This window comes from Vitis vinifera, chromosome 13 (genome assembly GCF_030704535.1).
Source record: "Vitis vinifera cultivar Pinot Noir 40024 chromosome 13, ASM3070453v1".
Lineage (NCBI taxonomy): Eukaryota > Viridiplantae > Streptophyta > Magnoliopsida > Vitales > Vitaceae > Vitis > Vitis vinifera.
Window position 1 is genome coordinate 13,299,135 of NC_081817.1, and position 27,876 is coordinate 13,327,010.

The 27,876-nt window shown below is 32.3% G+C and overlaps 1 protein-coding gene across 1 annotated transcript; it reads left to right on the forward strand.

Moving 5' to 3' along the window:
• The first annotated feature begins 17,865 nt into the window (after positions 1-17,865).
• Positions 17,866-25,985, forward strand: LOC100256901 (putative disease resistance RPP13-like protein 1). Its single transcript, XM_019224415.2, has 6 exons — positions 17,866-22,286; positions 22,637-22,783; positions 23,375-23,460; positions 23,589-23,647; positions 23,743-23,868; positions 24,891-25,985. The coding sequence occupies exon 1, from the start codon at positions 17,965-17,967 to the stop codon at positions 22,276-22,278; it is 4,314 nt and encodes a 1,437-aa protein (XP_019079960.1). The 5' UTR covers positions 17,866-17,964; the 3' UTR covers positions 22,279-22,286; positions 22,637-22,783; positions 23,375-23,460; positions 23,589-23,647; positions 23,743-23,868; positions 24,891-25,985.
• The last annotated feature ends 1,891 nt before the right edge of the window (positions 25,986-27,876 follow it).

Sequence of the window (27,876 nt, forward strand, 5' to 3'; positions counted from 1 at the left end):
ACTTGGTATCACCCCCTCTTTCAGCACTGAAGAAAGCTGGCCTCCAACTAAGACCAGGATGGCATTTAGAAATCTTAAAAGAATTCTGGGAAGGTGCCTGAATCGTTCCATTTAGAAACCTGAAAGAATTCCAGAAATGTGTTGATGCCAAAGTCCCACAATTTTGAAGGGTGAGACTTCTTGACATGGATGACAAACCTGTCTCTTGGAAATAGAATCTCAGCCCGCCTGTTATTAACTTGTTGAGTGTATTTGTGTGTATTTTTGCCACCTGAATACCAACCATTCAAGTCCACAAGGCGCCAATATGTTTTTTTCAACTACCAGGGAACAGGTTTTTGATCTTTAACCTCTAAATCATGAAGGGAAATGAGACTGTGTTGCAGTCTGTTTTCCGGCTACAATAACAAGATTTCTTTACAATCAACACAGTCTGCTAATGCTAAAAACAGGTTTTTATCATTTTTTTTCTTAATATTTTTCAAAACCAAATATAACCTGAAATATCTGGGGAAAACCTTGAAACTGGAGTTTACTTATCTAATATAATTAATAAATCACAAATTAATCTATAGAGCGAGATATGACAACCTTGTTATCTATAATTAAAAAAACTTATGATAGAGGATAAGCTAAATTTTATCGACTAAACATTTTTTTTAAAAATGAAAATCAGATTTTGCTTTTTTTTTTTTTCTAAGAAGGATTTTTATAGTGAAGATGTATATTTTGAAAAAGAGTTAAATTGAGAGAGACAATTGATATATATATATATATATATATATATATATATGAGACCCAATTAGAAGTGGGAGCTCGGCTCATAGATTAATTGATGACTTTCATTTTCATATTTTAGAATACGGGTGTTGCACTGGGAATCGTAGTGTTGAAAATTGTACCTCATGAACAAATTTTAATTTTAAAACTACAAAAATATAAGTAATTACATAAGCACTAGACTAATGCTCCTCTTCACCATATCAAACAAAATAAAATGTAGTTTTTTGAAAATAATTTCTTTTTAACTAAAGGTATTTTAAGATTTTATTTTCTAAATATTAAAAAAAAACAAATTTTAGGTCTAAAAATAATTGAGAATGTGCTAAAAAAAAATATCACCTACAAAAGAGCTTTTAAAGAAACATCGCACCTTTTGTTCAATTAGGAGAGTAACTTTTAATACAATAAATTATTCATTTCCCAATGTTATATAATGGTGGTTTAATAGTGATTTTAGGAAACATTTTTAACTCAATAAGTGTTTTTACAATAAAATTGTGTTCGATAAAATTTAAAAAATACTTTCAAAAATCTTGTAGGGTTGAAAATCGCTTATAATGTTTTATTAAGAAACAAGACTACCTAACTTAGTTCAAAATTGGATTGAAATGAGTTAAACTAGTCCAAATTACACCTCTAATTTAATCCAAGATCAATTAAAGCAATTATTTTAAAAAATAATTAAATATAAAAAAGAGAAACCATGCGACACTCTAATTGGGAGTAGCTATGCTAATCCAATAAAATTCCGAATTGGTGCATAATAATAATAATAATAGGTTTTTTTCCATCCAAACTTGTGTCTCAAATAAATAAATAAATAATATTTATGTAGTGTGATATTATATCACATTATAACCCATAGTGAATTATGAAATAATAAAAGAATTAGATATTTATAATTAATTTAAATTATGACCGATTAAAAGTTGTTATATGGTATAAATCTCCTATCAACGAAATAAAATCATATGAAGTCCACATGAGAAACCTTTTTCGAAAAACATATTCAAAATAAATACTGAACTCGTCTTTTTAAAACATAAGTTCAATATAAAAAATTTTCAAAAAAATATTCTTTTTACATTGCACTTGTATTCTAAAAAAATCATGTCCATGCTTTTAAAAGTAATTTGTCTTTGAAAATATAAATTTACTATCTATCTGTGGACCTCGCATTTCGGCTCATGCGTTCCCCACTCGATGGCGAGCTTGATTTTGATTTAAAAAAGAATGATTTAATTGGTTAAAAAAAAAATGACTTGGAGTCGTCACTTATTTTTGTTTTATTTTTAAAGGGTAAACAAAATAAGAAAGAAAAACTCTAAGTGTGACTCCTTGTTTTGGAAAAGGTCGGTATACGAAAAATCAGATCGGGTTCGAGGGTCAGGTTACTTATCGTGAAGGTACGGTGGAGACCGTAGCACCCCTCTAAGTCCTTAGAAACGGGTCTCTACTAATAAAATGAAGCTGACATGACAATTGATGAGGAAATCAATGAATACCCGGAACTATCATGCACATATGAAAATCAAAGCATGCATATAGAAATACCAGAATGGGAATAGATATGTACCTGGGCGACGAGCCATAATAAGCTTATCAAAAAGTGAGGTTAATGCACAATTAAAAAATAATTTCAAGTATGGATACCAAATGAATATCACTCAAAACAAAAATAACTGAATGAATAGGAGAGACAAAGAATGTACCTGAGTGATGAACTGATTTACTTCAATGAAAACAAATGTTAGCAATTAAACACAGGATAATCGTGTGTGTATCATAGAATAGTGTAAATCAATCACATATAGCAATCAAATCAATCAATTATAAAACACATATGTGGGGCCCCCACCAAAGCCTGTTTACTATTAGGTGAATCAGTTTCGCAAATTCTATCACTAAGAATTACGAAAATAAGTTCACACATATTTTAAAACATTTTAAAATTATGGATGTTGTTAAAGTTACAAGCCGAGAAGAAAATAGCGGCAAAATTTATTAAAAATGAGATCTTGGGAACCTCAAGAAAATGCTCTAAGGATGAAGAAAAAGGTAGAACGTCGGCCGGACAGAATTCCGGATGTGAGATATCCAGAGAAGGTTGAACGTTGGCCGGACAGAATTCTGGATGTGAGACATCCGGATAAGGTTGAACGTCGGCCGGGCAGAATTCCGGATGTGAGATATCCGGAGAAGGTTGAACGCTGGCCGGACAGAATTCCGGATGTGAGATATCCGGGTAGAATGTCGGCGGAGAAGAATTCCGGATGTGAGATGTCCGAGTGGAATGTCGGCGGAGAAGAATTCTGGATGCGAGATACCCGGGTGGAATGTCGGCGGAGAAGAATTTCGGATGTGAGACATCCGGATAAGGTAGAACGTTGGCCGGACAGAATTTCGGATGTGAGATATCTGGGTGGAATGTCGGCGGAGAAGAATTCTGGATGCGAGATACCCGGGTGGAATATCGACGGAGAAGAATTTCAGATGTGAGACATCCGGATAAGGTAGAATGTTGGCCGGGCAGAATTTTGGATGTGAGACATCCGGGTGGAGTGAGCGATGATTTCAATCCGGGTGGAATGAGCTATGCCACGCGTCGCAAGGGGCTGTTTGCGTGTCCAAGGGAGAGGGAGCCACGCGACAATTTTTAGGGAGGATCCCACGTACACATGGGTATTGATGATGAGTTAAACGGGCATAGGAGTGGAGTGATGGATGGGGACGTAGGCATGTTGGATAAAACGATGAATAATAAACGAGAATGGGTGTGGGGATGCTGATGAGGTGAGCTTTGCTGCCATGACAACTACTCCAGATTTTCTAGGATCTCCTTCAAGCAGGGATGAGAAAATGGATGCGTACCATGGACGGATATCAAGAGCAGAGGAGGATAACAAAACGGAGCACAAAGAGTAGATACGAGAAAATGAGCCCAACAAGCTATGCTTCATATCATACCAACAGACTTAGATGATGGTGGGTAAGATTAAATAAGTATCAACTGAAAGGTTTTACGTGGTTACAAAAATATCTCATGGAGAGATCAAAACCAGAGCAAACTAAACCACTACAAAACCATTAGCAAAAATATGAACATACTCACTCCCAAGCAACAAATATCATCTAAGCATCAACAAAAGAGATAATAGAAAAGCATGAAGAATGAAAATATACGTGAAAATCATGGTAACCAAGCCTCAAAATCTCTCCCTCAGTTGGGCGTTTTTAGGCTGTAAATCTCTGTCCCTTCTCTTTGGTCTCTCTAGCAGCAAAACAACAGCCAAAATCATCACTACCTCCTCTAGCTTGCTGCTCCTAGCTCTCAAACCAAAAGATTTCTCCTCCAAAATCCCTCTGAAACCCTCACAAAATATCTCCTAACCTCCCTGAAAAAGCCCCTCTGAAAAGCACCACCACCCCTACAGATACGCTCCTCTGTTCTTAGCTTCCTCCTCCAGTTCAACCCTCCATACTCTTTTCATCAAAAACCTCATTCCCCTTCCCCAATGCTATCTCTGGATATCCTCTTTCTTTTTTCTCTAATCTGTCCCCTCTCCCCTTTTTTGGATTTGCTTTTCCAACGATCTCTGCCGCAACCACCTTTTCTCTGCACCACCCCTTTTGCAGCCCCCTTTCCTTCTCTCTCATCTGCGCCCCCTGACGGCCTATGGGACCCCATTCTAGAAAGTTCTTCCACGTGTCAAAGTCTTACTGCAGCTTCAAAAAGCGAGGTTGATTCCTTATGGCCACTAAGGATGTGACACGTGGCCCGCTGGGATAGTGACACCTGGCTAAAAATGTGATCTGTAAAAACAAATAGAGAAAACAGTGACCCATGCCTAAATGGGGGTCTACACTATCATTGTGTTTTAGTTTATTACTTTTACATTCAACTTTTCTTTTGAAAAGACTAATTTATACTTTACATTAAATTAAAATAAAGAAAATGTAATAATATATTATGAAAATTTATAAATTCATTTTACATGCAATTTATAATTTAATGTAAAGTATAAATTTAATTTTTTTTATATTAAACTTGTTTTTTTCAAAGCAGATTATTTTCCATTCAAATAAAGAAAATATAATAATATATTACGAAAATTAGAACATAATACGCCATTGGAAGTTTAAAACTCCAAAACCTACGTCCATTCCAGCCGGCTCTACGTGACCCCCATGCAGCTTATTCCATGATACATTATAGATGGTACAAGCATATTTAGGATAATGTGATAGCATGTGAATTTAAGCTTAAAAAATGCACCTAAAGTTTTGAAAGTGAATAAATAAATAGTGGTATGCACATGCATGGTCAGTCTCAAAACTTCAAAAATTGTGTTACAAATAAATAAATAAATAATATTTATTTAAATCAACAAAAATAAATAAATATTTACTGTTTTAATTTAAATTATTGTTAATTAAAAGTTATTACATCGTCTAAGTTTCATTTCAATGACATAATATCATATGTAGCATCAGGCTTTCCATTCAAGTAAAACAGTTCAAAAAAATTGAAATAGCATTTTTCCAAAAATATTTCTTAAATTATCGTAATATCATGTTTTTATTTTATGATTTTTTTTTTTTCATACGAAACCGAATAGAACTATACTTTTCCCTAATTTATACCAAAGTGAGTTCACTGGAAAACTTTTTTTTTGAAAAGATGAATTCAATATAAAAAACTAGATTTGTCTTTTCAAAATAAATTTATTTTTTAAATTGGACTCAGCTTCTAATTGGAAAAAGTAAATATTAAGTCTTAAAATGAAGAAAGTATTTTTATATTTAAGAAATAAATAAAAAATTAAAAAAAAATAAATCTTTTAAACTCTTTGAAGCCTTTTTACATAATCTTCATTTTTTTTTTTATCAAATTGCGTTCAAATTAGTAAAATCTTTAATTTACTTATATCATTGCCATGAGAATCTTAAGCTTGAAAAATGTGCCTGAGGAAATTTTGAGAATTTTTAAAAGTACGAAAATGAAAAAATAAGAACACAAATAATGGGATGCACATGGGCAGTCTGGGAGTCTCAAACTCCAAAACAGTGTTCCATTAAATATATAATTTTAACAATTTCCAATAATTTAATAAATTGCCTTCACTCGGTTATACTAAATCCATTAAAATATGATGTTGTAGTAGAGATTTCGATTTGTTTATTTGAATGTGACACAAGTCACACCACAATAGACGGGGTGTGGAGCACATGGCCTACTCAGCATGTTGGATTTAAGGGTATGGAGCACAATATTTGTTTATTTGAATACTAAAACATCCATCAAATTATTTTGTTACGAGCTTTTTATTTTAAAACAAGTTTCTTTCAAAGCTTGTAATGTAAATTAATTAATGAATTTTAGTCATGAATAATTTTGAAGGAGTTTGAATTAAAAATTTTGAGGTAGCACTTTTTTTATTGTTTATGATTAAATATGTATCAAATAAATGTACAAAATTGAAAAGACTTTAGAGGGTGATGATAAATCAATTTAATGACTTAATTTTAAGTTATTAAGTATATCAAGTATGATTGATAAAATAATAAATTTAAAAATGATTTTGAGAAATCGTATTAATAACTATGACTTAATGGCTTAAATACAATTAATTTAATTTAAAGTCATCTTACCTAGTTAAATATCAAGTTTTACCAAAATTACTTGCTAATGATCTTAATAATTTTTTATTTTCCTTCTAAATATAATTATTTTTATTTATTTATTAATGGATTATGGAGAACAACCATCCTCTCTCCATCCTCTTTTCAAATTGCATATCAAAAGTTAGATATTTGAAAAGGATCCTTAAATATGGTCTAAAGTATCATTAAACTTGGTCTAATTAAAGTGACATGAACAACAACAACATGATAAGACTTCTCATCAAAGCAATAACTATCTAGGAACCTCAACCTTTAGACTATAATTGCAACTTGAAAATTAAAACAAATATTGTATAATGAGCATGAAAAAAAATTTACTAACAATTACATAGATGTTTTGCAATTGCATTCAATGGTACGATATTAGAGATCATGATGGTAAATTAATATAGACAAAAAACATTGAAGATTGTTTCTTGATAAAAAAAAAACATCAATTATAATATTCAATATAGGAAAATATTGACTATACTACTATTTTTACCATCATTTGTACCACTTTGTTAAATGTTAAGTGATGATCATAAACTTTTGAATTTAATAAACAAAGACCTATTTTTATTTTATCTAGGTATACCCACTTGTTATATAATAAGATGATAAAGGTTTACTAGTGGGTTTGCTCGTGACAAAAGTATGATGCATATATATATATATATATATATATATTATTTTTTGTTATATCTATATATATCCACTTGCTATATATTTTTTATTCTCTACAAGCTTCTTATCCTTATAATTGAAGGCAGATTGACCATCAAAACTTAAAATTTGAAGTCATTACACTACACCTTTTGAGAGAAATTTTTTGATCTTGTTTGCTTCCCTTTGTTTCATTAGCATAATTTTAATTATGCATTTAATATTTTTTTTTAACATTTTATTTCTTTTTTTATATTAATTTTAATAAAAATTTATCAAAAACTTTTACAAGCAGCAAACACTTGTGAAACTACTTAGGCTAAGGTTTGGATAACCCAAGCTAGCCCAAACCTAATTTTATAGATTTATAATTTATATTATTTTATATAATAATACCTATTTTGTGTTTTTTTTTTTAGTTTTTTTAAAAAATGTTGAATTTTAATTATATTATTTCATTTTTGTTGGATAGATACATAAATTTATTTATTTTTGTCATCATGTTTAAAAGTTATCCAATTTAATTTTTAAAATTATGATATAAAATAAGTATAAAAGAGAAAAAAAACATTTATGAATAGGTTCAACTAACTCAACCTTACCAAACCTAGTTATGATCATACAACCTAATCAACTCAACTAAAAGTACTATGAGTCAATTTAAGCCTAACTTTAGTCGATAAAAATGAGTTTGAGCTAAGTTTGAGTCAAATACCTCACATTAGAGGCTAAATTTGATTGGGTTCGAATTGGCTACCAAATCGATCCAGTTCATTTAAAATGTAATATTAGTTTTAAGTTTTTATTAGCCTATCTTGGAATTTTAATAGGAAAATTTAAAACTTTTTAATTAAAAAGAAGAGAAAAATGTATAAAGTTTAGACTATGGAAAGTTTGGATAAAGAGGGAAAGATCACAAAGGAAAGAAAAATCAAGAAAAACAAAAAAATTAAGCTTAAGTTTAATATTTTCCATAAGTTCATAAAAATTTATTTGCCTTTTTTCTTTTCTGTAAAGAGTAAATATTAAAAGTATATAAAACTCTAAACAATTTTCATTATATGTAATTTCTTTCATATTTTTAAGATAATCAAATAAAATTTGAACTTCTTTCATTTTCTTGTTTTTTTGGTTGCAATTTCAACTATCTAAACATAACTTTAACCATACCTTTAATGTTTTTAAATTTCTAACTCTTCATCAGTGTTCATATTTCTAAACGAGTTCGAGACCTTACAATATGCAAAATATAAAAAAAAGGAATACAAATAAAAAAAAAATTAACACCAACATAAATTTCTTTCCAACCTAACACGATAGTAAGATCACATTATTCTTTTTAAAAAATTAGTGATATTTTTTATAAATTATCTCTCCATTAAATTTAATATCATTTTCAATGCAATGACATATCATTTTTAAGGTAATTACTTGAAGGTGTTGTAACATCAGTTTTATAAGTCAAAAATTGAGTCCACATTCTACTTTTCCATAACTTTCATTTTCTATGAGACTCACTACTAAGTTAAGGCATTAGAAAGTTCAAAATTTAGAATCCAAAGTCATATTCATAGAATAATTCATTTTGTTATAAAACATTTCACGGAGATGTTATATGATAGAAAATACTATTGGAATCTAAAGTGGTTTTAATCATTTATCACATCAATTTTTTTTTGTTGTCTTTAAAATTACTCTAAAAAACTTCATTGTCCGGCAATAGGTCATATATAAGTTGATAGGGTTTGGATTAATAAAGATTTTTTCTTCAAACAAAAAAGGAGGGTTTTTTCTTTCATTTATTGACACTCAAAAGAAAAACCAATAGTCATAAAGACTTTAGAAAACAAAAATGAGATTTTACATCAAGGTGCTTATATTGAACAAGTTAATTGCATCATTTATACATGAAAGTTCGCATTTGATAACTCATCTTCTATTACTATATACAATACTACAAAAGATTAAAAGAAGAAGATATAATTAATTAATTTAAAACATCTTATATTTCCTTGTTCTTTGTATCTATACTTGAATCACATGTCCCCATTCCAAGAAATGTTTCCCACTCTTTCCCATATCACTATCTTTTAAATATAAACTTTACATGTTTTTCTTCATGTTATAGGTTTTTCTCTTAATAAAATATTTATAGAAATACTTCTACCACTTTTCTTATTTTATAAGGAAACTTATTTTTACAAAAAGATATAACAATCTCTAATTAAAAAAAAAAAATTAAACACATTAATAGTATGATAATTTTTTTTTCCAAAAAATAAGAGATATTTATTACTTATCTCTCTTTTGAAAGCAAATCCTTATGATAGTTGGTCAAATTTAATATCAATTCTCAATTCAATGATATCTCACTTTCAAAATAATTACATAAGGCATTGTAACATTACTTAACAAGTAAAAAATTGTGTCTATATTCCACTTTAATTTTCATATTTTTTGTTTTCTTCTAGACCCATCATTGTGGCATTGAAATTGGCTCAAAATTTGGAATCCAAAGTCACTTTCATAGTAACTACATAAGGTATTGTAACATCACCTTACAATTAGTAAAAAATTGTGTCTATATTCCACTTTAATTTCCACATTTTTTATTTTCTCCTAGACCCACCACTAGGGCATTGAAATTGCCTTAAAATTTGGATCCAAAGTCATATTGACATGAAAAATTCCTTTTCATCTTACGAATCATTGAGACATTGCATTGGGAAAAAGATTATTGGAATTAAAGTGGTTTTTAGAATTTATCATGGAAATTTTTATCAATGAAATTTCTTGGCATTTTTATTAACTATAATAAGCAAATAATATATTTGTAAATGTTATGATTTTTGCTAAATTAACCTAAGGTAGTCACCCTCGGGGGGAGGGGAAGGGAGGGTAAATAGGGTGATGGTTTCTTTTTGCAAATTTAAACTATATGAATACAAAAGACAATTATATGCAAATATACAATAAACACAATGAAAGTAATTTCATACAAATTAAAAAGATTAGGGAAGAGAGAATACAAACACAATATTTTTATTATGGTTTGACGCAACTCGTCATATGTTCACTCTCCTATAACTTCAATCCTAAACTTGAGGTTCTACTAATCCAAAGTTTCTAAGCATTACAATTAGATTAACTAACTCCAATGGACACTTACAAATTTGTCAAAAGATACCTCACTTTTGAATTTCCTAAGTGATACCCCACACTTGACAAACACTAAGTGATATATACCTCATGTTTAAATTTTCCTTTAAGTAATACCCCACACTTAATCTCCCCTTACAAAGGTTTACACAAAATGATAGGAAAGATAATCTCACACATTCCTAGTACAAATTTAAGCTCAAATGATACAAGATAAATTAAGATTAATGGTGAACTAATGATATGCAAGTTTTGAAACAAGGTGTGCTAAAAAACACTTCCCCAAGGCTCAAATAATGTTCATAAAAGATTTGGGAATGTTAGACTTACCAACACTGAAGATTGGAACCTTTATGTAGAAGTAGAAAGGCTAAACTTGTTGTTAGGCACATTTAGGGGGTTAACCAGTCAAGTTCCGATTTGACCGATTCACTAACCGTTAGTAATTAATGCTAAAATAATTAGCAATTAATACTTTTAGTAAGTGTTCGTTAGGGTTCAAGACTTTGACCATGAAAGGCAAAGTCTTGACCAAGAAAGAGAGAAAGCCTGTGTAAAAACATCCCTCAACTGATTGAACCTAAATGATTTAATCAATTCCCTGGACTTTTGACCGGTTGCACTATTAAGTACTCAAATACTCAGGTTTTAGGTTTCAAACCTCTAGCAACTCATGCAAACCCTTTTAAAAAGTTTAGAAAAACATTTGGCATAAGGTTTTAATTAAAAACATGAAATCATCCAATTATAAAAAAAATTAAAACAAAATCGCACAAGGATGATCTTTGATGCTTGAATAAAATGCATGTAAAATTTAGTGCACCAACAACCTTACAAAGAGATCTTATAAAAAGTTTTGAAGGCTCTTCTCTTTGAGGTCTTCATTTTCTTATTTTTTTTTTCTTTTGTTTTGGTTTATCTTTGTAATTGTTACTTTAAAAATCATCTTGCCTAGTCACACTCAAGATGAAACTTTAGTCGAACCTTCTTTTATTATCATCAAAACTAAGAATTATCCCATCTTTGGTTTCGCAATAGAAATATGAGTGATAATTCATGTTGGTAATGTAGATCAAACACTCAACTAAATTATAATTAAAAATACAAACTCAAACACAATCTAATTATTAACCAGGTAATACATTGTAACCTATTTAACTCTTATAATAATTAGATGTTATTTATAGTCAAATTGAGTTTAACGTTGTATGATCTTATATGGTTAGTGTCCTGAACTGACATGTTTATAACTCAATTATGATGTCACTATTGAAAATAAAATTTTAAATGAGTCAAATATGAGTTAAATAGGTTAAAGTTATAATTAAGATTAATATTATTAAATAAGTCAATTTGAGTTAAATGTTTGTTATGAAAGTTGACCTAAAAACAATTTATTTTTATTCAAATACAATTATACTCATTTCAAATTTATAAAAAAATGTGTTGGATTTGAATGGTGTGGACAAATCATATTAGACTTTACCCGTCTTAGATAGAAATTACTTATCATAAAGTTTTCTTTACATATTCCTAGAAAATTCTAAAAATATGTTTAGAATAAGACTTTAAGTGAAAATGCATTCGTCCCACTATAAAGACAATGTATAATTAGGGTCACAAACATTTTGAAAAAGTGAGATATATTTATTACTTGTCTCTATGTATGGCAATTCCTATAGTTACCTCATGAGATTTAATATGAATTTTCAATATAATGACATCTCACATTCAAGGTAATTACTTGGAAAGTTGTAACATCACTTCAAGCCTTAAAAATTTTGTCTCCATATTCCACTTCAATTTTCCAATCTTTTCATTTTTTCTTTTAGACCCACTAAGGCATTGAAATTGGCTCCAACCGTTTAAAAAATTATGACACAACATAGTTAAATTGTTTTCCAAATGAGATCCAACATGACACAATAGTAAGATCATAATATTGTTTTAAAAAACAGGTGTTATTTTTATTAGATATGTCTCCATTAAATTTAATATCATTTTCAATACAATAACATATCATTTTCAAGGTAATTAATTGAAGGTGTTGTAACATCACCTCCTAAGTAAAAAATTATGTCCATACTATACTTTTTCACAAGCTTCATTTTCTATGAGGCCTACTGTCAGCCCCTTAGCCTCTTGACTTAACCATGGAAGAAAAGGCCTCATGGGTAGGCCTTGCACCCATGAGAGCCTAGGCTAAAAGTAAGGAAATCCTAGAGGTTTGGTGGTTCAAACTCTAGGAGCTATGTCAAGAGGTCGTGAGCGATCCAAATACGCACCACGCGCGCACCGTGGGCAAGCCAGATGTGCACCACACGCGCACCACGGGCGAGCCAGACGCGTACCATGCGCGCACTACGGGCGAGCCAGAGATGCACCGCGTGCGCACCAGATGGGCATTGTGCACGCACCTGACTTAGGTGGTGCAGATGAAGGCTGATGGACTTTTGGAATTTTAATTTATAATTATTTATTATTTCATTATGTCTCCCTAGGCATATTGATGTCTCCTTTAGAAACAATGAAAATGGGGAGGGTGGGTGACTCAAAGGAGGGAGCACCAAGGAAAGTCTTGACCGCACCAAGGGGGCATCATGGCACAACCTTGGGCGTGCCTAGGACACACGGACGTGACTCGAGCACACACACATGGGCTCCACGACATGTGTGGTGTGCACCCCGTGGCCACAATGGCACGGGGCTTGGTGCGACTTACCTCCTTCCCGCGTAAGCACAAGGGCGCCTAAGCCTTGTGCGATGAGTCAGCTGATGAAACCATAGGCACATGCCATGGTTTGATGGGGCACCAAACAATAGTTGACTTGCACCATGATGCCTACGCACAGCATAGGGGCGCAATGCCTTATGCACCAAGAGGGATCAGCCATGGGGGCAATGCCATGGCTCGTTGCTATGAAGTTGGACCTGACAAGGGAAGCAAGCAACAAGCCCAAGCCATGGACACCTAGACATGGCACGGGCTCACACATCAATGTGGGGAAGGCACACTGATGCACCAGACGTTTGGTCAGCTGGTTGGTGCACGTTGCCTGGCTCATAAGGCCTTGATCAAAGACATGCTGATGGGCACCCGGTCACAAGAGGCACCTTGCGGAGAAGGAGACAGCTTGTTAGGGGGACTCTCCAGCAACTTGGCGGGCAAGGCTTGAGGAAATGGCAGTGCAGCTAGCTAGTGGCAGCTAGCTCAAATAGCAAGTGACCAAATCAAGCCGTCATTTGACTTGCAGTTGGCTGAGGGCTGATGGTTGGTGCAAGTGGGTGGTATGTGCAGGCCACTATCTGGGTGGTGAGTGGCTATACAAGGCAGTTATGGGTGGTTCTGGCCAGTTGCATAACCACCATATTGGCTCCAACATTTGAATTTGGAGATTCAAATTTGTAAGTGCAGCTTGAGTCTTTTAAAAGGGCTCTTGGAGCCTTGAAACAGAGAGAAAGAGTTTGGGGAAAAAGGGTTCTTCTCATAATGCTTGGGTGTGAGCATTGTACTCTGGTTCAGAGGAACAATTTTGTCTTGTAGAGTGAATTAATACAAGTTGGGAAATGTTTCCTATGAACGTTTGTGTCCCTATTGATTTATTGTTGCTGTACTTTTACTCTGTTTTTCTAAACGCTTGGAAGGAAGGTTGGCTAGGGAAAGGTCCTTAGCATCGCGCACTTGTGAAAAATTTAGTGTGATCTTCAGGGGTGTGACACCTACCACTAAGTTAAGGCATTAGAAAGTTCAAAATTTGGAATCCAAAGTCATATTCATAAAATAATTCATTTTCATACTAAACTTACCAAGGAGACATTGTATTGAGATATTATATTGATAGAAAATATTATTGGAATCCAAAGTGATTTTCACTATTTATTATATCATTTTTTTTGTTATCTTTTAACTAAATTGCTTTGAAACTCTTCAAAGTCGAACTGTGGGCCATACATAATTCACATGAACTCTCAAAAAAGTAATAGGCTAGTTGAAGGAACTTTTACTTATAGGTTATTATAGGCAGATGTTTTTAATAGCTTTTAATTTTTGGAAAGTTAATTTTTTTTAAAAAAAATTGTTTTAGGAGGAAAATTAATGCAAGGAGGGTTTTTATTTTTTTTGTACTACGAGGGAAAGCCAATTGTTATAAAGAATTTGGAAAATAAAAAGGAAATTTTACATCAAGCTAAATATATTGAACAAGCTAATTGCATCATTGATGCATGGAGGTTTGTATTCGCCTTATATTTTTTTTATCTCATTGTCCTATCAACATGAACCCACTTATGATCTTGTATCATTTATTATACTAATAATTTCTTCAATAAAACATTTATCGATGCATTAATACAAAGATTAAAAACCAAAGAAAAACTTCATAAAAATGGCATAACTTATAGGATCCATTGGAATTGATTATCATAAATACAGTTTTAGCCTATAACGCTTCCATCGATAGCTCTTTTGGAGGGGGGAAAAAACCATTTTTGTGAAAGCAAACCAAAAAGGTGGTTTGAAACGGTTCTCGATGATAAAATATATAATAAGAAAAAATGATTTTGAAGAAGTGTCTTTTAATTGCTAGTTCAAAATAACTCTCTAGATTTGAAAATAATTTTTGAAATTATATATATTTTAAATTATTTTTAACTTAAAGTTAAGATTAGTTTAATAATAATAATAATAATAATAAATAAAATAAAAATCATAGATATTCAAGTAGGGCCATGCATAGGACTATTTTTTGGACATTGGTTTGATCAATTCATCTCCTACTTTTTATTTCATTCTTCTTTTAGCTGGATCGACCCCAATCTTAACTATATCTTTCTCACTTAAACAAAGTTAATTAGCCCTCGACCAATATCATTATAATTTTATTTGATTAAAATTATTTAAAGCATCTAATGAAAAAAATGAAATAATAAAGTACAAGAAGTTAAAAAGTTTTTTTATTTTTATCCTTACATTTTTTTTATCTTAAATGTAAATATCTGTTTATTTCATTTAAATGAGTAGGAGTTAATACCATTCAATATTAAGTATTTGTTTAGATATACTTCTCATTTTTTGTTTTTAAAAACAAAAAGTGATAAAAACGTTTATATAAAAATAGGAACTCTTGTATAAAAGATATAAATTTAGCTTAAGCCCTTAAAAATATCAAACTAGTTTGCTTTTTTCCCCTCCTTATAATTATAATCTTTATGATTTTTATTGATCTCAAGATTAATTTAAAAGGTTAGGTAAGAGATTAACCTACTTGCAATTTATTAAACTCAAGTTAATAAAATTAGTTAATTACATTAGTTTGTCGTCCTTTTCTTTTTTATGATTACAGTTGGCAAGGTTCTTATATATATCAAGATTAATTTAAACGTTAGGTAAGACTTAAGAAAACTTACTTGTAATTAATTAAATTTGAGTTAATAAAATTAGTCAATAGAATTAACTTGTCTTTTTGCTTTTATAATTATGGTCGGCTTGATTCTTATCAATATGAAGATTAAATTAAAAGATTAGGCAAGGGCATCGACTTGCAATTTATTAAACTAGATTAGGCAAACTTAGCTTCAATTATTTCTCTTTTTATAATTATGGTCGGCAAGGTTCTTGTCAACATCAAGATTAATTTAAAAGATTAGCTAAGGGACCTATTTGCAACTTGTTAAATTTGAGCAATTCAAAAGGTTAGTCAAGCAAATACACTTGCAATAATTTAAATTCGAAATCCACTTTAAAATAATAAATATAAGCTATCTTTTTCTTGTTGCATTGAACTTATTGTTAATCATATTTAAACATAAATAAATCTAATTATTTAAGTATTAATTAAATTCTTAAAACTAATAAAAATAAAAATATCACTAATTAAATAATATAATATAAAATTTAATTAGTTATTTTATATGCAAAATGTAATTATCTATTTAAAATTATTAAATACCGAGGTATCACCATACCTAAGATTTAAAATAATTTTTTATTTTTTATAGGTACAAACAAATAACAGAGGACATTTCAATTTAAATAAATAAATAATCTCATGGAAAATATAGAAGTGAAAATAATATTTATACAATGTAATATTATATTATAACCTTTCACAATCCTATTTAGATTGATTTTTAGGAGGTCGAAAGCTTATATATCGAAGAAAAAGTTCTATATTTGACTAGCTATGGAAGCCAATTTTTTTTTGCATCTTATAAAAATTTTAGTTTTACTTATATAAGTTTTTTCATGATTAATAAAAAATTTTTATTATATAAAATATGATGTTACTAAAACAGATACTTTTACACTGTTATTTCCTTAAAAGAATATACACTCAGTAAAAATCCCCGAAAAAAGAAAAAAGATATAAAAGAGCAAAAAAAAAAAAAAAAAAAGGAAAAAACATTTGTTGAAGGCTTGTAAAAATATTTTCCGGTATACATTTCTCAACAAATCACTTCTCATGATTGTTGGTCACTGAGAAAGTAGATGCAAAGTGCAAAGTGAGAATGAGTGGAGCTAAGAAAGTGTTATGCATCACAGGGGTTTCTCGTTTCATAACCCAAATAATGAATAACCTAACATTAATCTATAGGCTTGTTTGGTAATTATTTTTTAAAAATAATTCTTAAAAATAGTTTTTAAAAATTATTCTGTTATATTTTCTAGAGTAAATATTTGTTCGAAAATCTCAAATGTTTCTAAATTACTCTCAAAAAGCAAGTGAAAACAACTGAAAATAATTAAAAGATGTTATCTAAAAACATTGTAAATAGAAAATAAAAAACAACTTTTTATTTTCAAATATATTTTCCTTATTTTTTATTATGGAGAACAAAAACTATTATCGAAAACAACTGTCAAATAGGCCTCTCATAAAGACAAAACGTCTACTTTATACAATTCAATTTTCTATATTGATCAACTTTTGTTTGGTTTCTAATTTTTCAATAAAGATTGGCCCCCCAAATTGACTTTTTCTTTGGTGTTCTTTTCTTTAAGTATGATTAATTAGCATTGATGTTAAGATTAATAAAAATGATTTAATGAAAGAAGTTCAAGACCCACGTAACCAATAAAAAAATGTGTATATTTCACTTTCTGTGTCATTAGATTAATCAAAATTATCTATTAAATTGACTAGTCCAAGCAAAACTAAAAATAAAATTTAAAACACTACTAAAAATATTAATGATATTTACTGTTTTCACCTAGAAAATTTTAAAAATATTTCATAAGACCATTTTGCTTTTCTTCCTTCACAAATTCATCAACTTTGAAGAAAATTGTTTTTTAATAAAATTTTTATTTTTGATTACAAAATGAAGTATTAAAAAGAAAAATAAGATTAAGGTATAAATAAATGAGATTATGTTGTAAGACAATGAAACCATTGGATTCTCTAAAATAATTTTAGGGGTATTTGCTATTTTTTTTTTAATTCTTTTTGAAAAATATAATTGTAACAATGTTCATGACTCATGGTGCATGTGCATGCACCTCCAATAATTTAATAAATTGCCTTCTCTCGGTTGGATTAAATCCATATATGGCAGCTGTCTGCAAAATAATAATGTAGTGGAGATTTTGATTTGTTTATTTGGTGTGGTGCACATGGCCTACTAAGCGTGCTCTCAGGCTTCCATTTTCATCTTCCTCTTCCCCTTTCTCTCTCTCTCTGCAAACTGATCACCATGGAAGTTGTTGGAGAGGTTGTTCTTTCTGTGTCCCTTGAACTCTTGTTCAGCAAACTGGCCTCCTCTGATTTGTGGAAGTACGCACGCCAAGAGCAAGTCCACACCGAGCTCAAGAAATGGAAGACAAGACTGTTGGAGATTCGGGAAGTGCTCGACGATGCTGAGGACAAGCAGATCACTAAGCAGCACGTGAAAGCATGGCTCGCACATCTCAGGGATTTGGCTTATGATGTGGAGGACGTCTTGGACGAGTTTGGCTACCAAGTGATGAGAAGAAAGTTGCTGGCGGAGGGTGATGCGGCCAGCACAAGCAAGGTACGCAAATTCATCCCTACTTGTTGTACTACTTTCACTCCAATTCAGGCTATGCGGAATGTTAAGCTGGGGTCCAAGATAGAGGACATCACTCGCCGATTAGAAGAAATTTCAGCTCAGAAGGCTGAGCTCGGTTTGGAAAAGCTCAAAGTGCAGATCGGAGGCGCCAGAGCAGCTACTCAAAGCCCAACCCCTCCACCACCTTTGGTATTCAAACCTGGGGTATACGGCAGGGATGAAGATAAAACCAAGATACTAGCCATGCTTAATGATGAATCCCTCGGTGGCAATCTGTCTGTAGTCTCGATCGTGGCCATGGGTGGGATGGGAAAAACTACGCTGGCAGGTCTAGTGTACGATGATGAGGAGACATCCAAACATTTTGCTTTAAAAGCTTGGGTTTGTGTGTCTGATCAATTTCATGTGGAGACCATAACCAGGGCAGTTTTACGGGACATTGCTCCAGGCAACAATGATTCGCCGGACTTTCATCAAATTCAACGCAAACTGAGGGACGAAACCATGGGAAAAAGATTTTTGATTGTTCTTGACGATTTGTGGAATGAGAAATATGATCAATGGGACAGCCTACGCTCCCCTCTCTTGGAGGGAGCACCGGGAAGCAAGATCCTCGTCACCACTCGTAATAAAAATGTTGCAACTATGATGGGAGGAGATAAAAACTTTTATGAGCTAAAACATTTGTCTAACAATGATTGTTGGGAGTTGTTTAAAAAACATGCTTTTGAAAACAGAAATACCAAGGAGCATCCGGACTTGGCATTGATAGGAAGGGAAATTGTAAAGAAGTGTGGAGGCCTGCCCTTGGCAGCAAAAGCACTTGGTGGTCTTCTGCGCCATGAACACAGAGAAGATAAGTGGAATATTATACTAGCAAGCAAAATATGGAATTTACCTGGTGATAAGTGTGGTATTCTTCCTGCGTTGAGATTGAGCTATAATGATCTCCCTTCACATTTAAAAAGGTGTTTCGCTTATTGTGCATTATTTCCCCAAGATTATGAGTTTAAGAAGGAAGAGCTAATCCTCTTGTGGATGGCGGAGGGGTTAATTCAACAATCAAATGAGGATGAGAAAATGGAGGATCTTGGTGATGATTATTTTCGTGAACTATTGTCAAGATCATTTTTCCAATCGTCGAGCAGCAATAAATCACGATTCGTTATGCATGATCTTATTAACGATCTAGCTAATTCTATTGCTGGAGACACATGCTTGCATTTGGATGATGAGTTGTGGAATAATTTGCAATGCCCCGTTTCTGAAAATACTCGTCATTCATCATTCATCCATCATCATTTTGATATCTTTAAAAAATTTGAAAGGTTTGATAAGAAAGAGCGCTTGCGCACTTTCATAGCTTTGCCGATATATGAACCAACTAGGGGATATCTTTTCTGTATAAGTAATAAGGTGCTTGAAGAATTGATACCAAGGTTAAGGCACTTAAGGGTGCTCTCATTGGCTACTTACATGATAAGTGAGATACCTGATTCATTTGATAAGTTGAAACATTTGAGATACCTTAATTTGTCCTACACCAGTATAAAATGGTTACCGGATTCAATTGGTAATCTTTTTTACCTTCAAACATTGAAATTATCATTCTGTGAAGAGCTTATCAGGTTGCCTATTACCATCAGTAACCTAATCAATCTTCGACATCTTGACGTTGCTGGTGCAATAAAATTACAAGAAATGCCTATACGAATGGGCAAACTAAAAGATTTGCGGATATTGTCTAATTTCATTGTGGACAAAAACAACGGTTGGACAATCAAGGAGTTGAAGGACATGTCACATCTGCGAGGAGAACTTTGCATTTCGAAATTGGAAAATGTGGTGAATATTCAAGATGCAAGGGATGCCGATTTAAAATTGAAGCGTAACCTTGAAAGCTTGATAATGCAGTGGAGTTCTGAGCTGGATGGTTCAGGGAATGAAAGGAATCAAATGGATGTCCTTGACTCTCTACCACCTTGTTTGAATCTGAACAAACTGTGCATTAAGTGGTATTGTGGTCCAGAATTCCCACGTTGGATAGGGGATGCCTTGTTCTCTAAGATGGTGGATCTAAGTCTCATAGATTGCAGAAAGTGCACGTCTTTACCATGCTTGGGGCAGTTGCCATCGCTCAAACAGTTGAGGATCCAAGGAATGGATGGAGTAAAAAAAGTGGGTGCAGAGTTTTATGGAGAGACTCGTGTTTCTGCAGGTAAGTTTTTCCCATCACTAGAGTCTCTACATTTTAATAGCATGTCAGAATGGGAGCACTGGGAGGATTGGTCTTCCTCAACAGAGTCATTATTCCCTTGTCTCCATGAGCTTACAATTGAGGATTGCCCCAAATTGATTATGAAACTACCCACTTACCTACCTTCTCTTACAAAGCTCTCTGTTCACTTTTGTCCAAAATTGGAGTCTCCACTTTCAAGACTTCCACTGCTGAAGGAATTACAAGTAAGAGGATGTAATGAGGCGATCTTGAGCAGTGGAAATGACCTCACCTCACTCACCAAGTTAACAATTTCTGGGATTTCAGGGCTTATCAAATTGCATGAAGGATTTGTGCAATTTTTGCAAGGGCTTCGGGTTTTGAAAGTATGGGAATGCGAAGAACTCGAATATTTGTGGGAGGATGGTTTTGGATCGGAAAACTCTCATTCTCTTGAGATTAGAGATTGTGACCAACTTGTATCCTTGGGATGCAATCTTCAGTCTTTGGAAATAATTAAATGTGATAAACTAGAGAGGCTTCCAAATGGATGGCAGAGTCTAACATGCCTTGAAGAATTGACAATCAGGAATTGTCCAAAGCTAGCGTCATTTCCAGATGTAGGTTTCCCACCAATGCTGAGAAATCTTATTCTTGATAATTGTGAAGGTCTTGAGTGTCTACCTGATGAAATGATGTTGAAGATGAGGAACGACAGTACTGACAGCAACAACTTGTGTCTCCTTGAAGAGCTAGTGATATACAGCTGTCCATCTCTCATTTGCTTTCCAAAAGGGCAATTACCCACCACCCTTAAGAGTCTAAGCATATCGTCTTGTGAAAATCTCAAGTCACTTCCAGAAGGAATGATGGGCATGTGTGCCCTTGAAGGCTTATTCATAGATAGGTGTCATTCTCTTATTGGATTACCGAAAGGTGGGTTACCCGCCACTCTCAAGAGACTCAGAATAGCTGATTGTAGAAGGCTAGAGTCTCTACCAGAGGGAATAATGCACCAACATTCCACCAATGCTGCTGCTCTCCAAGCCTTGGAAATCCGTAAATGTCCATCTCTCACATCCTTCCCAAGAGGCAAGTTTCCATCCACCCTTGAGCGACTTCACATTGGGGATTGTGAACACCTCGAGTCAATTTCAGAGGAGATGTTTCACTCTACTAATAATTCACTTCAATCTTTAACCCTCAGGAGGTATCCTAATCTCAAAACCCTACCAGATTGCCTCAACACCCTCACAGATCTACGTATTGTAGATTTTGAAAATCTGGAATTGTTGCTTCCTCAGATAAAAAACCTCACTCGTCTTACATCGCTTCACATTCGTAATTGTGAGAATATCAAGACCCCCCTAACCCAATGGGGCCTTTCCAGACTCGCCTCTCTTAAAGACCTCTGGATTGGAGGCATGTTTCCAGATGCAACTTCCTTTTCGGTTGACCCCCACTCGATTCTTTTTCCTACAACTCTCACCTCCCTTACCCTTTCACATTTCCAGAATCTGGAATCCCTAGCCTCCCTGTCTCTCCAAACCCTCACCTCTCTTGAATATCTACAAATCGAAAGTTGCCCTAAGCTCCGGTCGATTTTGCCAAGGGAAGGACTATTGCCTGACACCCTTTCACGACTGGATATGAGGCGTTGCCCACATCTAACACAAAGGTACTCGAAGGAGGAAGGAGATGATTGGCCCAAGATTGCCCACATCCCCTATGTGGAGATAATGACTAATCCATCTGAGTAATAAATAAGGTATTACATCTCATTCCCAACACATCATTCTTCCTCTTTCTCTTCTCAACACCACTTTCAATTTCTCTTACGCGCTACTGTAATTTTCTAATTGGAGTTAATTTTTAACAAGAAAGCAGCTCTTGACATGGCTCCTGACTCGGTATTTTCCCAGTGTCTAATTTTCTCTATAATCTGTCACAATAAAAAATGAGCATTACTACTTCTACCTTTCCAGGTGCAATAAATGAGATTTTAATCCAACAAATTTAATATCTAATGTATCAAGACCTTTATACTAGAGGAAGTTCTAGTTTATTGACTTGGTTTGGTTTACTAATTAGATGACATGATCACTTCACTTATTGTAGTTATAATGAGGTCATTTACTGGAAAAACGGTGTCAATTTGAGAAAGGGGAAGAATGGTGTTATATAGATCTCATTCCTAAAATAGTGATCAATGAAGTGCTATTTTAATCAAAGTGCCACTCCGCCACTCTGCCAATACACAGTCAGGTGATTCCTTTGTGCTTAAACTTTTCTTTCAAGTTCCAATTCATTCGCCAGTCATGTTTATTAGCAAGTCATTCAAATTGCTTTGTTTTTTTTCTTGCTTCAATATACCAAATTTTATGGACAACTTTAATGACTTGAATTTCAATGCTTTTAAATAATTTTATTCACAATTTCATGTGTTTGATTAAACTCATTTAATTGAAATTAAACATGTTTAAATTATCGATTTGACAACATCTAAAACATTTTTGGTTCCTCAAAAGTGTTAAATAAATTTCTCATAGATTTTTGTTTTTCCCTCAATTTTCCGATAAATAATCAAACAAGAGAAAAAGTTTATAATTTTTTTCCCTACTTTTCCATAATTTTTTGAGAACCAAAATAGTTTTATAATTACTAATTTTAAAAAATTATTAAATTCATATATATATATATATATATATATATATATATATATATATATATATATATATATATATATATATATTTTACTCTTTCCTTTCTCATGCAAGAAAAAGGAAATTATTTGTGCTAAATTTATCAAACCAAACTAATCATCATTTTTTGTATTTTTTTTTCTTTTCATTTCAGTGTTCATTGTAAGTAATCAAGATGAGCATAGAAGATTTCTTATGATAAACAAAGTTTCGATTATGACCATGGAAGAAACATGTAAGGTAAACAACAATAATTTTATGCCAATGTTTTTTTAGATATGAGATCATTTAGAATTCATATGAAGTATTTTATGATACTTGAGTTCGTCAAAATTTTTAGATGTTTGAACTCTCCTTTGGTTCAGTAGCTTGCAGTGATTGGGCGTCCATGTAAAATGTGCTCAAACCAAGTGGACTTCTTTAAAAGGTAAGCAGTAGGCATAAATCTCTTCTTGAGATAGTTGATGACTTATTTTTGTCTCAATTTTGATGATATTTTCTTCATGTTTTGACTTTTGCAAGGAAGTGGAATATGAAGAAAGGATAGATTGTTTAGACTTTGCCTGTGGAGGAAGGGAGATTCCTGGGTGCTCAACACTTGATGCTCATTGCTCTGTTTAAGAAGAATAAGAAACTTAGAGATACAAGGTTCATCTCCCCATAATTATCTCGAAAATTTTTGAATAATTCATTTATACATTAATCAATTGAAGAGATTTTGGATCCTCTTCTGTTAAATATCTACTTGTGTATGTGATTTTTGATTCCAAGATCAGTTTCAGCCATGTCAAAAGCTGAATATACTAGTATTGTAAAGTTATATCAATTCATTTTCAATGATGGAAGTCAATTAAATCCTACATTTTAAAATCTGAGCAACATAAAATGGTTTCCAGAGGAGTTAGTAGTGATTTTTTTTTTTTTGGCCGATAGAATGGAATTTGGGTTTTATGTTGAAGGCTCAAAACATGCAATGAATGGAGTTAGTGCTTGATGATTGCAATCCAAATAAATTATAACAAGAAGCAACAACTTGTATCTGTCTTAATTCCTGGAAATCTTGAGATGTCCAAGTCTCATAAGCTTTTCCACTAGATAAAGTACATACCATATTTAAGCATCTACGTATTCATGATTGTTCAATTTTGTGGTCTATAGCTAGCTGAATGATGTATGATGACAACAATAGCCATAGGAATTATCCTCTTGAATCACTAGAGATCGAGGGATTTCTACCTCTCACATTCTTTCAGAGATATGAGTCACCCACTTCCTTTAAAGCAAATTAATAATATTTTGGTACAAGCAAATGGGGCCAATTAGGAACAGAAATTACTGAAAAAAAGAAGTCATTTGAAGTCTTTCGTAGTTGGTTAATTCTTGAATGATTGATGCTTATTTGGATTTAATCTTTCTTAGCTCAGCTAATTTTAACTCATTTACTAGAATTATTTTATTGTCTAACCATCAAATCCTTGTGGAATTTTTAATGATGCAAATTAGGTACTTGTGGTGATGATATTCTTAAAACTTTTGGCGTCATTCCCTTTGTGCTAAAATCAATCATGCTCATTCACTATATATAAATCTTATCTTCTTAGACATTAACTTCATATTTTTGTTTTAGTAAAAGTTTTTTGTTTTAATGAAATTTTTTGTTGTATGTGTAGTATGCCCAAATAGGTTGCACATCCTATTGGACATCCTATTGGAGCAGCAATGTCAAAGAAGATGTACATTATACAAATATTTGAAGAGAAGTATCTAAATCTGGAAAGTACTAGTGTGTTTACAACCTCAGAATTCCTCACTTAAGAAAATGCGGATCTCAAGTCCTACCTCATCAGATTTAGAGTCTCACATCTCTTTAATAGCTTTGTGTTGCACATTGTCCAGGTTCAGGTTTCCTTTGGGGAAACAATTTCAAGAATACACTTGTAAGGGTATTAAAAACCCTTATCTTTGTGGAGCCTCCAAATATTCACCTCTCTAAAACTCAGTTCATTCATTTTATATTGTACATTGTTAAATGCAATTTCCTTTTGATAGGATTTCTTGCTACAACTCTCATTGATCTTTCAATGAAAATAATGTCAAATATGGAATCCTAGCCCCTTCCCTTGGTCTTCAAAACTTCATTTCTTTAACTTGTAAAGATTGAGGTATGCCTTGTTCTAGTCCTCCTTGCCAAGTGAAAGGTTGTCTTCTAAGTTTTATCAAACTTTGAAATCAAAGATGTTTCAAGGAGAATGTAGAGATTGACCCCAGATTGCCCGCTTCCTCTAAAATGAGGATACATCATAAACTCATTTTTGAACCATAATAAATTCAAATTGCAAAAATGGGTGCAGAGCCAATTCAACCCTATCCTATCCTTACATTCATTAAGGTAACTCTTATTCTCAATACACATTTCTTACTCTTTTATCTGCATAGTACCTTGTAAATTTCTCATATTGATGTTGTGTTTTACCAGTGGCTCAACAATTTGTGGAAGTCTCCATGGAGTTATGTTGAAAGTTTGACTAGGAAGCAAGTTTTGAGTAAAATAGTTACAAACTTATGGGTGAGTATTTGTTTCTTATCGATCATGGTCAATGTAAGCATCTTAAGTTCTACCTGTAATGAAATCTTCATAATTTTCTTTTAAGTGCTCTTTGAGCAATCTTAGTTAGAGATTTGATATGCAAGCATGGGACGTAAAATGACAAGGAAGGGTGTTATTTGACAATAGTTACAAATTGGCATGGATGCCTTCATTTCAATTAAGCATCTTTTGTGATACCCTTCTAACCGGATTTAAATACAATTTTCTAATTCAATATATAATGCACAAATTTTACCTTAATAAGTGCACTTTATGTTAAAATATCAATCTTCTGTAATCAAGGAAATGATAAATTTTCCTTTTAGAATGAATGATGAAAATTTTCTTTACCGTATAGTTATTTATGATCTCAAGTCATTCCTTTAAGGTTTTCAAATTGTCAAAAGGAAGGATTCAATTTGCTATATGTTTAATGCTCTTATTCTGTTGACAAAATGAGATTTGGATTTCACATTGGAGACTACAAGTTTAGCCTAAATGTAAGTAACACCTCTTTATTTATTTCACACATGATTAAAAAACTAAGTAGCAAGTGCATAACTTTCATTTATTTATTGTATAGTTTCTACAACACACCATGTTCTTATGTCTCTTGGAAAGTTAAGAACCTTGTTTAAAATATGGTGTGCCTTCCATGCAAAGAAGTCTCGTGCTTCATGATTGTGGTGGCTTGAATAGAAACTTGCATCTGTTTTGATACGTGGAGAACTCAAGACAACATCTGGTTTTTAGTGCCTTTCAAATTAGTGGATTTCATATTAATTTCTCAATCAATATGCAATGTGTTTTTCATGGAACATTGCTAAAAAAATTTGTAATTTTTTTTTGTTTATAAATATTACTAAATTTTGATTGCAAATAATTGTTAGGATTCATTAGCAGGAATTTTATCAAACTTACAAGCTTTTAGGTGAGTGATATACACTGAAATTTTTTCTATTTTGTTTGGTTTGAAATGCTCTTCAATTTTAAACCAACATACTGTTATTTGTTTGCAACATGTTATATTTGTAGAAAATTATCTTATCTAGATTTATACTATGGATTTGAATAATGTTTGAGGTGAAGGAGTCTTTTTGGCATGTCTTGCTGTCTTGAGTTGTGCAAGTCAAAGGCTCGAAGAGCACAAACTCTTATGACTAGAGGAAAGACAATTGAATTCTCATTCTATGGTGAGCTGTGAGGATTTTGTTGTGAGTTGTATGGTGAATTGCAAATAGCCTTATTTGGCTTTCAAATACTTAATGCAATTGTGCATGACCATGAATTGAACTCATACTTGACAAGATTGTGAATTGTATGGTATGCTTTCTTATTTTCTTTTTATTTTATGCATGGGTAAAAAAAAAAACTCTTGGTAACCTGAGGAACATTTGGTTATTGCAATACCTAATGTTTTTTGGAAGTTGATTACAATATTCATGGGTGAAAAAATCTTTGTTTTTATAATTTATTTTTTGAAAGTAGATTCATGGCCTTTATCAATTCCTTGCATATTCCTAATATTATAAAGCTTACTTGTTTTCCAAAATTGCTTATCTTATGATAGAAGTGAATGCATTAAAGATTGTTAATTGAAAGAAATAATTTGTTTGTAGCTAGAGATTGGAGATGACATTACAACATGATCTCATGTCCTTGGTAATTTGTAGATTGAGGGTTTTCAAATGGTTTTACCCCAATACTAGTAAAAGAACTACCATGGAAGCAACTAACATTAGTACCTTGTATCTCAAGTTTCATAGAGAGTTGATCATTGAATTGGTGCCCAGTCTTTTTTCCAAGATAGGTGTGTTATCCATGCCAAGGGGATGCTCTATTTAAATTATAGGGCGGCTTTGGATTCCTTAATGATTGGAATGAACTCCAAAATTCTTGCATATTTCTAAATGTCATGTCACATCTTTCCAACAAGGTAACTTCCTTCAATGCTCTAAATTGTGGAGATCACGAGTTGCTTAAATTTATGGTCTGCATTAGAGAAGGATTGTTTGATGCTCTCATTACTGGCTACATCTCTTGTCCTTGCAACTACATATCTTTTAATC

Coding starts and splice junctions, on each gene's coding strand:
- LOC100256901 (XM_019224415.2), top strand. CDS start 17,965: ATGGAAGTTGTTGGAGAGGTTGTTCTTTCTGTGTCCCTTGAACTCTTG.